Source organism: Euleptes europaea, chromosome 5, assembly GCF_029931775.1.
Source record: "Euleptes europaea isolate rEulEur1 chromosome 5, rEulEur1.hap1, whole genome shotgun sequence".
Classification (NCBI taxonomy): Eukaryota; Metazoa; Chordata; class Lepidosauria; order Squamata; family Sphaerodactylidae; genus Euleptes; species Euleptes europaea.
The window spans coordinates 35,930,762-35,944,265 of NC_079316.1; the positions used below are offsets into that span (position 1 = coordinate 35,930,762).

The 13,504-nt window shown below is 42.8% G+C and overlaps 1 protein-coding gene across 1 annotated transcript in view; it reads left to right on the plus strand.

Annotated features, from left to right (window-relative positions):
• The first annotated feature begins 277 nt into the window (after window positions 1-277).
• Window positions 278-13,504, plus strand: part of SPHKAP (SPHK1 interactor, AKAP domain containing) — a 61,261-nt gene continuing 48,034 nt past the window's right edge. The window contains exons 1-2 of the mRNA XM_056850126.1: window positions 278-376; window positions 9,017-9,127. Coding sequence (XP_056706104.1) covers window positions 293-376; window positions 9,017-9,127 — 195 coding nt within the window. The 5' untranslated portion in view covers window positions 278-292. The remainder of the gene's footprint in view (window positions 377-9,016; window positions 9,128-13,504) is intronic.

The following is a 13,504-nucleotide window of genomic DNA, read 5'->3' on the forward strand; positions in this document are numbered from 1 at the left end:
ACTGTGCTGTGGAAGGCAGGCAGATGCTATTATGTCCAACAAAGGGCTCTGTATTCTAGTTTTTAAAATGCACGTCAAGTTATTATTTTATAACTTGCTTCCTAAAAGGACAAAGTAGATCTAATCATTGGGCTAGTGCCATTATCCAGAACAACTGCAGAAACTGAAGTACTCTGAGCTCGATAGGTCTTAAAAAATGAAGCGCATATTTGATTCATTCGTGCTGATGAGTCACTGTAAATACTTGTCCTTTCTCTCTTTCTCTCTCTCCAGCAATTTTGAATCCCCACTGATGTATGAAGTTTCAGAGCACCAAAGTAGTGGCACAGACAGTTCAGGAAGTAGTCTGGGAAGCTCTGTCACAGCATGTAAGAAGGTAATGTCTCTCTAAACTTGCACTATTCTTTGTCAACAGCTCAGTTGTGCTGTTTAACTGTTGTTTGAACAGTAATTAGAATGAAAACTGCAGCTAATGCAAAAACTAAATGGAAAAATCAGTATTAGCGTTTGAGAGTCGGGGTGGTATTGTGGTTAAGAGCTGTGAACTCTAATCTGGAGAACTGGGTTTGATTCCCCACTCCTCCACATGAGCGGGGGACTCTAATCTGGTGACCTGGGTTGGTTTCCCACTCCTCCACATGCAGCCTGCTGGGTGACCTTGGGCTAGTTACAGTTCTCTCTTTTCCAGAGGACAAACATGGGTGGATCAAACATTGTCTGTAAGCTTTGCATTGTTTTCCCCTGATCTATGTATTTGGCCGATTACTTCTGTCAGTTGCACAGATAGGGTACCCAGCAATGAATATTGCACTGATATCCTGTGATATCTTCTGTTTTTAAGGAACGTTGTGTTTTCAACTATTTTAACCAGCACTGAACTGAAAGCATTAATGAGTCATTTTTTTCTGATTTTGCATTAACAAAACAAGGCTTTCATATCTCTCCCAGGAGAAGATGCATGTGCTGTCTTCACATCAGGAACACACGACTGTTTTTTTGAATGTTACTGAAGATGCATAGAAACAGGAAGTGTGATTCAATCACACTTCCTATTTTAGTGCTTTTGCGTGAAAGTACTCTAAATATCCAGGCTTTTACTGCAGTTCCTTAACAGCGTGTTTAATTATCTGTGTAATCTCTCACACACAAAATCCATTTAAAATGCATATGATTTGCCTGTATTTCTGAGGTAGCAGGACTTTACTAGGGCTGTTGAATTAAAAAAAATTCGGTATAGTTCGGATTCAGCTGAATTCGGCCCGTTTAGATTCGGCATATGCCGAAGTCCGAACTCCCCCACTTTGGGTCCGTGCAATTCTGCGGGAATTCAAAGTTCGGGGAAAAAATTCGGCCGAATAAAGCCATTAAAAACACAACCGTGCCTTTCCGCGGCTCTGGGTGGGGGCATTTTTGGGGTTAGAGGTCCCAAACTTTCAGCGGAGCTTCAAAGGACCCTTCTTGCCAGACCCCCCAAGTTTTAAAGATTGGGTCAGGGGGGGCTGAGATATGGGCCCCAAAAGGGGTCCCCCCACCCTTACTGTGCATCTCTGAGCAGAGCTTGCCGCCCACGCACAGAGCTCCCAGCCCCGACAAACACCTGAGAAGTTTGCAAAGCAACCCAGCTGCAAAGCAACACAAACAAGTAAAGCAACACCTTTGCAACTATGCAAAGCATGGAAAGGGACAGAGGCAGCTAGCTATGCATAAGGAGCAGGAGGGGGTGGAATTTCCCCTTTTGCATCGGACTCAGGACCAGGAAAATGCATTCTTTAAGTCACCATTTGAAAATCAGTTTTGAGCAAGGATCAAAATAGACCTAACCAATCTTATGAATGAGGGAAAACCTGAGAATACACAACTGAAGCCCCCCCCTCAAACCAGGGAGAGAGAGACTCGAGGGGGCACACACACCCCAGGCAGAACGGGTGAAAGCCCCCTTTGGCTTCCCCCCCACCCACAGAAACTGCTCTCTCCCCACACACACACAGACTCTGCTTCCCCCCCACACCCACACACACAGGAGAAAAGTATAGATTAAAGCCCCCAAAGGGGTCTTACTGTGGCTGTCTTCTGTTCCATTAGGAGGGGCTGGGAGGAGGACTGGGTAATCCAAGATGATTTCATTTAAGCACGGGACGTTTTGCTCTGGAGATGCATACAGGGTGATCCATTCATCCCAATAGGGAAAAGGGGAAAGCCCATATCTCGGGGGGCCCTGACCCAATGTTTACAAAACTTGGGGGGTCTCTTAAGAAGCCTTGTCTGAAGCTCCACTGAAAGTTTGGGGTCTGTACCCCCCAAAATGCACCCCCTGCAGCCACAGAAAGAGAAAAGGGTGGAGCCGATATTTCTGCCCCCACTGAACCCATCTTTACAAAACTTGGGGGGGTCTCTTAAGAAGGCTTGTCTGAGGATATCTCAAAAGTTTGGGGGCTGCACCCCAAAAAAGCGCCCCCTGCAGCCACGGAAATGGAAAAGAAGGGGAGGGGAAAGGGGTGGAGCCCATATCTCGGGACCCCCTGACCCAATATTTACAAAACTTGGGGGGTCTCTTAAGAAGGCTTGTCTAAAGCTCCACTGAAAGTTTGGGGTCTGTACCCCCAAAAATGTGCCCCCTGCAGCCACAGAAAGAGAAAAGGGGGGAACTCATATCTCGGGACCCCCTGACCCAATGTTTACAAAACTTGGGGGGTCTCTTAAGAAGGCTTGTCTAAAGCTCCACTGAAAGTTTGGGGTCTGAACCCCCAAAAATGCGCCCCCTGCAGCCTCGGAAAGGAGCGAATGTGCACAAGCACCCACACACATACACACACGAGGATTTCCCTCTCTCTCTCTCTCTCCCCGGCCGGGCTGCACATCAGCTGATTCCTCCAGTACTCAATCCTGACTGATTGGCCAGAAGAAGACCCAGCTTGGCCACCGATTGGCCGGGGGAGGAGAATGCTGCTTACTGACGGTTATGCTGCTTACTGATGGCCCGAATTGGCCGGATTTATTCGTGAACTCCAGAACTCGCTGAATTCGGCTCCCCCTTTTCCTGCCATTTTTGAGTTCGGTTCCTCCCGAACTAAAAACCGCCGAATCGGGAAATTCGGCTGTTTTTCAGTTCGGGCCGAACCGAATCGACAGCCCTAGTTAGTACTATAAGATATGTTAATGTACAAAATCTTATCATAAATCACCACTGTCCATTACCTTCTCTCCCACAATATATTACATTAATGATGGAACTGCAGTGGCAGAGAGCAAATTCAGCATCTCATCCTATTTTTTTTTTTACTTTTGATTAGTTATTGCTGGCAGAATGGAGCCTGTGAGGTAGCATATGAGATGCCACAATGCTTCACTGCCCCAGTTCAGAACATGCAGTAAACAAACCCCTGGTGTCACCTCTTATTGTGCGTATCCTAAGCTCATCTCTTTTTGATGAGCTGTAATTAGCCATAGCAATTAAAATTATTGGGCAAGAATATGCTGCTGTCTCATTTGTGGAGCAAAGTGCATTTAGGAATGTATCTATTGTATACCAACTGTAATATTAGTTTCTTAACAACTAAACTTAGGGACATATGTGGTTGCATTGAATCTAGAAGATGTTTTTTCCCCTCTGCCCCCTCCCTCAACCCAGACAGAACCATTTTCATTCCCTAAACTGCTAGAATGTGTTTTGAGTCACTGATTTATTTGTATCCTACTTTTAGACCTAAAGGTGCTCAAAGTAGTTTGCAACATCTTAAAATATAATTTGAACGGCTTCTTTCACCTTCTCCAGATCTCAGTATTTTAGCCCCCATTCATGAGACCCGGTGGCCATGTGCTCTAATTTCTTCCTCCCGGGGCTAAAGATCTTTTCATGCAGTAGGATCCAGGCTTTGGTCTGCCTCATCTGAGAATGGCAGTTATGGGAATGGTTGATGCATGCACTGGGTCCTTCTTTCCAGGATTTAGGAAACTTTCATGTCCCAAGAGCCAGTTGACAAATTACTGGGGAATAACATCTGTTCAGACTAAATATACTTGGGAAACTTTTGTTACAAACCTGGTGTCACTGATGATTTTAGCAACTCTTCATATATGTATTTACTTCATTTAATGCCCACCTTTCTCACCGAGACCGAAGGCAGATTACTACAGATATGTACCAATTCTGTCAGACAGCATAAGATATCCATTAAACAATTCAACAGGACATGGATTACAGAATTAGAAAACAAGGGCCTGCTCACAGACTTAAACTGCAGCAGTTATTGTGGCCGGATGGAAAGGGGAGCAAGAGTCCAGCCTTGGGTCAACGAAGTGGCTCTCACACTGCTTTCAAATGACCTGTACCCATTTGGCCAGTCTCCAATGCAACCAGAAAACTGTTTAAGGCTGGCATGACATACTATAAACAGTGTAGAGAGGTGGAAGACAGTATAATAAAGGAGATGGAAGACAGTGGTGGAAGACAGTACAGTAAAAGGAAGCTGACACATAAAATAAACCTTGGAGTAAAGGAGTACTTATATCCTGAAAGCCCTGACCTGGATGGCCCAGGCTAGCCTGATCTCGTCAGATCTCAGAAGCTAAGCAGGGTCAGCCCTGGTTAGTATTTGGATGGGAGACCACCAAGGAATACCAGGATTGCTGTGCAGAGGAAGGCACTGGCAAACCCCCTCTGTTAGTCTGTTAGTTGCCATGAAAACCCCCAAAAGGGGTCGCCATAAGTCGGCTGCGACTTGACGGCACTTCACACACACATATCCTGAAAAGAAAAGGTCAGCATTAGGGTCCTGCAAAAAAAACAAAAAAAAAACGGTAAATTTCAGGTTTATTGGGTCCCTGCTGTGTTTCTCTCTGACAATTTTGCCTTTGCCAAGCTTCTGAAGGTTCCACTTTGCAAAGAGATAAAATTGGCAACTGCCAACTCATGTACATTTTCTGTGGTGGCTCTCACATTGTTGTTGTTTTTTATTCATTTACGAAATTTGCATCCTGCACTTACAAGGGCACCAAGGCCCTTGTGTACCTGAGACTATTAGGAACAGAGATGCCTGCCTCCAGGTGGGACTTGGGGGATACCCCGGAATTACAATGCATATCCAGACTATAGAGATCTGTTCCCCTGGATAAAATGGATGCTTTGGAGAGTGGAATCTATGGCACTGTACCCCACTGAGGTCCCTGTCCTCCCCAAGTTCCACCCCCTTATCTCCAGGAGTTTCCCAACCTGAATCTGGCAATCCTACTCCCCATCCCCTGCCAGTGGCTGGGGGGACCTGGCAACCCTAGATCCAAGATGGGTGTCAGTGTAGAGTATGGGAGTATTATCAGTCATCTGGCCAAGGGACCCTCAAATTCTGGAACCAGCCTTGAGTTGAGGGTATCCACAAAGACTCTGTGTCCCAAATCCCTGCCATTAAGCACTATATTCAGCATTCTTAAGAGATGCAGGTTTGCTTCTAAGGAAGGAAATTCAACAGTCACCCTGAGCATCTTACTTCACTGCTGAACCCCAGGATTTAAAACTCAAATAGTGTTTCAGAAGGAATACAGACTTTCCTTTCTTGGACTTTATTTAAGCCTTTAAGACAGAACAAGTAGCTTATGAAGATAAAAAGAAACTTTCTTCTCATTTAGATGAACTGAGAATTCATTATAAAAGTCAGGAATTACGGGATTATGTGACGCAAGAATTTGAAAAGCAAGACTAGTGAATATTCCCAAAGGAAAAGTCTTCTTTGAATTAAAACTGCCCACTCTCACATTTGGCTTTTAAATGCTTGAGCATTATCTGTTGGTTTTTAAAAATAAATATTCAATTATTATGATGTCTGAAACTGTGAGTACAATCTTTATACCATTTTGGCTTAAAATAAAGAAAGAGATCTTATTTGCATAGTGATATTCAAAAAGAGTTTCTCATTTCTGGCCTCATCTGAAAAATTCTGTAGTGGCTCATACATTATGGAATATGGGATTATCATTTGGTGTTCATAAATCCTTAGTATTTACACTCTACCATAACATGTAAATAAATTTATCAGCATGCCCCAGGAGAGCAAAACACCGACAGTGCACATGCCAAGCATTGGTTGTAGAGTTGGAGTACTGTAGTTCGTTTGTTTATTTATTTCATTTATCTTTCTCTCCAGTGGAGACCCAAAGCAATTTACATTGTTTTCCTCTCCTCCATTTTATCATTACAACAACCCAATGAGATAGGTTAGGTTGAGTGCATGACTGGCCCAAGGTCATTAGCATCCTATGTATTTTTTTCCATAGGTATTGAGTGTTTTAAAATAGAATATTCCATTTATTTTGTCCCATAATACATCGTAATCAAATATGAATAGACGTTTGTATATTTTTATGTAGAATTCATTGAACTGATTGGAAGGGAAATTCATGAGTTTCTGTTTTCCTTCCATTTAAGATCATGATTTACCAGTTAAAGTATAGTGTGTACGAATGTATTAGCATGCTTCAGAAGCAAGAGGTTGCTCAATGGCACTGTGGGGAATAAACCCCATAATTTTTTCTTCAAAAGTCAAACCTTCAGTCTAATGAAAACATCCTTTTAACTCTTCTGCTACATAAACAGCTAAGAAAAAGCCCATCTTATTCCCATTACTATGAACAACTGACCATTTTTCCTGCTAGCACTGCTTCCATGTTAAGGGATTGCCTGTTTCAAATATGCATTCATTTACATGAATTAACACAAGCAGGTCTATGCAAATTGCTGTTTTTTCTGAAAGTAATCTGATAGTACAGAAGCCTACAGGGAAACAATTAATAACGTTATGTAGTTTTATTTAGTTATTGTTCCTGTTGTTACTTTTATTGCTCCACAATGGCTAATGTAAAGCAAAACTCATCCTTCCAATCAGAAGAAAAGAAAAAGTACAAGTTAAGCTATCTCTTTGTCCAAGGAAAAAGAAATGAATGTTACTGTCCAGTTGAGGCATTCATTTATTAGTGTCAGGATACAATACACTTCTGACTTATGGCTGCCTATGAATTAATTACCTCCAAAATGTCCTATCGTTAACAGTCTTGCTCAGCTTGCAAACTAAGGACCGTGGCTTCCTTAATTGGGTCTTCTTCAGTTTGGTCATTTTAGCGTCTTGTAGTGGTTAAGAGTGATGGTTTGGAGCGGTGAACTTTAATCTGGAGAACTGGGTTTGATTTCCCAGTCCTCCATATGAGTGGTGGATGCTAATTTGGTGAAGTGGGTTGGTTTCCCCACTCTTGCACATGAAACCAGCTGGTGACCTTGGGCTTGCTACAGCTCTCTTAGAGCTCTGTCAGCCCCACCTACTTCACAGGGTGTCTGTTGTGAAGAGGGGAAGGGAAGGTGATTGTAAGGGGGTTTGATTCTCCCTTAAATGGTAGAGAAAGTCAGCATACAAAAACCAACTCTTCCTCTTCTTCTTCCTCTTCCTCTTCTTAGAGTTCAAAAAGACAAATTAGTGGGTTCTAGATCAAATCAAGCCTGAATTCTTCCTAGAAGCTAAAATGACCAAACTGTACTTTGGCCACATTATGAGAAGATAAGAGTCACTGGAAAAGACAATAATGCTAAAGAAAGTTGAAGTCAAGCAGGAAAAGAGGAAGACCCAACATGAGATGGGTTGACTCAGTCAAGGAAGCCTTAGTTTGCAAGACCTGAGCAGGCTGTTAATGATAGGACCTTTTGGAGATCATTCATAGGGCAGCCATAAGTCAGAAGTGACTTGATGACACTTACCACACACACACAAACAAACAAAACCCTCTGAATACCAGTGCCAGTAGGCTACACCAGGGGAAGGCCTCAGCCTTTAAGCCATGTATAACTGCTTTCTCCAGAAACACTGCTTTCTCACTGTGTGAAACTGGATGCTGGACTAGTAGATTAAACATTAGTCTGATCCAGTAGGCTCTTATGTTCTTATGTTTCTAACTCACTTGCAAGTCAGGCTTTAATAGTCAGAACTTGATTTCTTGGCCCAGCTCTCCCATGGCTGCCATCCTGAGGTACATTGCCATTACACTGACACTCTTACTCTCAGGTAGTGTAGTGTTGCCATGGTGACAATTTCAGGCTCTGGCCACTCAGGCCTGGTTTGACTGTTTTGGCAGCTTATGGTAATGGCCTCACTGATGTTTTGTAGACCTGCTGGGAAAGGTGAATGAACAGCAGTCGAGACTCCCGGTACATGTCAAAAATGGTGAATTCAGTTCCCAAGCATAGTAAGAGGGTTTCTTGAGAATATTGGACAGAAGATGAATGACTAACATGACAGAAAGTGAATTCATAACAAATTCTAGATTCAAGCACCACAGAGATACAGTCCTGAGCAAAAGAGAACCAGAATCAATTCTGTAGAGAAATCACAAGAAGGAGCCAGAAAATCAACAGCGGGAGATCAGATGTTGACCTAGAAATAAATAGGGCACCACCCATCTTTTGCCGAATCTAACAGCCTAGATGAAGGTGGGTTAGTGACTTCTTAGAGGACATCATAAACTAACAATTCCCCTCTCTCTGCTAATGTTACCTTATGACTAAAGTCTTGGAAAGCGGACAGACCCTTTCTTAACACATTATTCCCATAATACCAATTTTCCCATAATACCAATTTTTCCATAGTTCCGGATTTCAGAATGTTTTTCACTTGGATACTACGGTGACTAGTTTGAAAAGTAAATTTTAAACAGAGTTCTTTGGACAGTGTTTCATTCACCTGGTAAAATGTCTAAGGCTGGCAAGGCTTTCAGTCCTTTCCATTAAGTGCTGTTCATATTTTAAAAATCACTGATATTCTTGACATTGATTCCAAAAGGACATAAATTTCATCCATTGTAATATTTATCTTAAATCAGTGAATTAGTCCAAACCAAGAAAATTAATCTGCCATTATATCTTTAAATTGCTTGATAACTCAGTGTGGAATTAGTTATGAAACTTCTCTGAGACTACCAGTGATGCAGGATCCAAGCCTAATTATTTCAATGCAAGAAAGACTATGAAATTCTTTTGTTTCTACAGGTCCTCTGCAGCAACAGCTTGCTAGAGTCAACTGACTACTGGCTCCAGAATCAGAGGACACCATGTCGAATTGGCATTGTAGAAGACAAGTTAGAAAAGAACTACACCTCAGTAAGTTCTGTAAAAAGTTGACCTATTGTCAAAGAAAGGGGAAGGAGCTTATTGAAAACCATGCCTTTAGGGGCAAAAAAGCAGTCAGTTATTAATCAATTGAAAATGAAATTAGGATACTGTTATCCATATTTATTTATGATTTCCATTTTTGGGACTGGTTCACGCATGCATTTTTGTTCATGCCATATTCGAGTCCAATAGCTCCTTAGAAACCAACAAGATTTTCAGGGTATGAACTTTCAAGAGTCAAAGGTGGGGAAGCTGTAGGACTTGCAGGGGCACCTCACTTTCCCTGGTTCCCTCCTCCCCACACTAATTTTCTCTTTCCTTCCTCCTGGCAGCCTCCCTTTCCCTGCTTCCTTTTCTCTTTCCCACCCACCCACCTACCTTTTATCTGCCCCCCCACATCTTCAACTATATTTATTTATTTCATTTATACTCTGTCTTTCTCCACTGTGCCAGCGTAAGGCCAAAGGCTGGGCGGTGCCCTCCGAGTCCTCAGCTCCCAAGGCAGGGCCCATGACATCCATAATGAGAACCCAAATCAGCTTATATCATTCTCTTTTCTTCCACGTTATCCTCACAACGACCCTGTGAGGTAGGCTAGACAGAGAGTGTGTGACTGGCCCAGGGTCACCCAGTGAGCTTCCATGGCAGAGTGGGAATTAGAGCTCCCATGGCAGAGTGTGGTCTCCCGGATCCTAGACGGAAACTCTTGCCACTATACTGCAGTAGCTTTCGTGAGGTGGCTGCTATTGAACAGTAGGAAGCAGCTGGGCCTGAGTGAGTCATGGAAGTGATGTGGTAGCAAGTCATCCAGTGGTTCTCGCCATGCCTGGCCCTAATGTGTCCTCTCTCAAAGGCCAAAACTCCCCTCTGCTTTCCACTGATACAAAACAAGGCATGAAGGCTGGCTACACAGTTGCACTTGCCTAGCAATGGCCACTTGGAGTATTAATTTATTAAAGTTATAGAAACTGCTTCTGTCATTTTGAAGGGTTTTAACCCTAATTTATTTTAATTTTTTTTTAATATTTCCAATTTTTTTTTGCAACCTTGAGGCTTTTTTCAGGTTTATGGGGAAAAAACTGTCTTATCTGTACATGGCTCATGGCTCCAGATTTAAGTAAGCCATGTTGAGTTTTATATAAATATATATAGAGATAGATAGTATGTGATTCAGAACTGGGGAGGGATTGCAGTATGGTATAGCCCGATCTCGCCAAATTTCGGAAGCTAAGCAGGTCAGTACTTAGAAAGGAGACCTCCAAGGAAGTTTCTGCAGAGGAAGGAAATGGCAAACCACCTCTGCTTAATCACTTGCCTTGCTGGGGTTGCCGTTATGCTGTACATTGGCTGCGATTTGACAGCACTTTACACACACACACAAAATGCATAACTGTAATTTTGACTTCCAAGCTGATTTTTTTAAAGCAAGTTTTCTTTAATGCTGTACTCCAATTAGTTATGATTTAGCAGTAGTATAAGGATATTTCAGGAATAACAACAAACTAAAGCAGGGGATTATAGCAAAGAGCATCAGTTTGCTGTGCATCTTACAGACCTAGGGTTGCCCACCTCCAGGTAGTAGCTGGAGAACTCTTACTATTACAACTAATCTCCAGCCAATAGAGATCAGTTCACCTGGAGAAAATGGCCACTTTGGCAATTGGACTCTATGGCATTGAAGTACCTCCCCTCCCCAAACCCCACCCTCCTCAGGCTCCGCCCCCAAAACCTCCTGCCAGTGGCAAAGAGGGACCTGGCAACCTTATGTAGACCTGCTGATGCGCTTGTCTTGCTTTCCACCATTGCTCTTCATACTTCGGAAGCTAGTTGGGAATTAGGGGTGTGTTGCTCTGACTTTCGAGTGTGACATTCAAGCTCTCATTAAAATCGCTCAGTCTTTGCTTATTGGGGAGCTTTGTTTCCCTGAACCTAAGCTGTTATTATTAGGGAGGTATTTTTAGTTCTAATCCTCAGCTTACTACTCAGTCTTTAAAACACCTTCATTATATTCTGCCAAGAAAAAAAGAAAAGAATTGTTGGATATTTAAAATTGTGACAGTAATGAAGCTACAGGCCTTTTTGGGGAATGGTGTCTTAGTTGCCCCTGTGGGAGTTATCAATGCCTTAGTAACTGTCAGACCACACTGGAAATCTCTAATTTAAAGAGGTAGCATCACTCGGTTGCAAATAAATCTTTAGTGTTACAAGCTCACAAAAAATTTACTAGCTCCATCTGCTCCATATGTTAATCATTTGCAGCCCAAAAGGGGGGGGGGAATATCCACTGTGTACAAAGTTTTCCTATCTAGTCATCTACATACAGTTCTTCTTCTCCATATTACCAAAACCCAGTTAGAGAACGATCCTAAGCAGATGTACTCAAAATCCTATTTAATTCTATTCAAGTGTTTTTAGGATGGCACTTTTTACTGCCAGCGGATCTATATGCCTTATTTCAACGGCCATGGCAGAGTCAGTATAATTTTGTAAAAATGTATTGCAAGGCTGTTTGCAGGACCTGATTTGGCCCCATTCCTAGTCACCATTCTGCACCTATTGGGCATCTCAGTTGTGAATGCTGAGATCTGAGTAAGAGGCTCTTTAACGTCCTTTAATGTGAACAGCAGCAGAGGTTCTGTCAGCATTCTCCATGTGCTTTAGCCCAGTTATACCAGTGTTGGATACAAGAGTGGAAAGAGCCATTGTTGCTGTCTCTTCACCCTATTTTGGATTACAGCTCTTGTTAAAAACGAGTTGCTGACCAAAATCATAAAGAGTATAAGAAGCATATTACAGCAGAGCTGTTTGGATTTGCCTCACATGCTAGGGGGTTGCCAAATTCCGGGTACTAGCTGGAGATCTCCTGCTATTACAACTGATCTCCAGCCAATAGAGATCAGATCACCTGGAGAAAATGGCCGCTTTGGCAATTGGACTCTACGGCATTGAAGTCCCTTCCCTCCCCAAACCCCGCCCTCCTCAGGCTCTGCCCCAAAAACCTCCCGCCAGTGGCAAAGAGGGACCTGGCAACCCTCCATGCTAGGGGGTTGCTTACATTCCTGTATTGTGTACAAACCTCAGTGCCTGAAATAATCAGAGCAGTGGGTGTGAGGGCACGTTGTTGGCGTATGTTAGGAAGCGTTGCAGCTCAACAGACGAGTAAGCACAGAAGACTCAGCACATATAAATAAGTGCTCTTTTTATTCACAGTGTCAAAATGCTCCGCTTGGTCACCAATTCTCCACAACCCACATCTATACAAGTACTGTACAATATATATACACTTCTGGCCCTGTCCAGCAGCCAATCAACAGTTAGCCACCCAGTGGTCAGATATCATCCTGCTAGAACCAGTTCAGTCCAGCTTTTCTGCTCAGTCATCAGCAGTCATGTGACACCAGCTGTCATCTGGCTGTCACTTAGATTACAGCAATCTACCTGCTTGCTATGTTCAGTCTTAAGTTCCAACACACGTATGGTGGGAAACGTATTCCAAATTATACAAACTTTTTCATTTTCCTGCTTGATACTGTTACCTAGTTTATTCTGTTTTGCTTTGCTCAGAGTGTACTTGAGGTAATTTTTGGACCTGTCCACACAATAATAGGATTATAATACATGCATGACCGTGACTAGATGAATTGGGCCTTTAGCCAGCCAGCTGCGGTAAGGCCGGTAGCGCCAGGTGGTTGAATGGTATCATACTTGAGATCCACTAGAGCACTTAAAAACAGCAGCCCCGTCGGGACTTCCTCAAGTTCTTGTTTATGCACTTGCATGATTTTGCTGCTATCATGAGTGCAGGGCTCGCTGTGACCTGAATGATGTGAGGTATATAGAACTGGTTCCCGGCTAATTATTAGCATATTGTGCAGAAAGAACCAGATGGCATGCATGGCATAAATATTTATTGGTATTTTTTTTAGTATAAATCAGAAGTGACAATTAATTATACCAAAATCAAAAAGAGTAAACTTTCATGACAAGACAAAAATTCACAGCTGTCGAATCTGTGAAATATGAAGGGCTCTGGCAACACATGCCAGTAGTTAAAATAAGGGCAGTCTTTAATGTACCTCTAGTCCCTCCTGGGCATTTTGAGTTATGGACTCCTGAAATATAAGTGATGCAAGGTTTCAGTTACATTTTTTCCCTGAGCAGTTGTTAAAATGTGCTTAGGCCTTTTAATGCCATGTGTGACTTGGGGTGGTGGTGGCAAATATAGCCACATATGTACTCTAACTTAAGACAACTTTCTCACAAAGGGCAAAAATGCATGGTTGCTTTAGCCTCCTTTATTCCCTGTTTCATCCAGGATTCAGCCAGGATCGAACGCATGCGTTTCGCTGAACATGTGTTCGATCC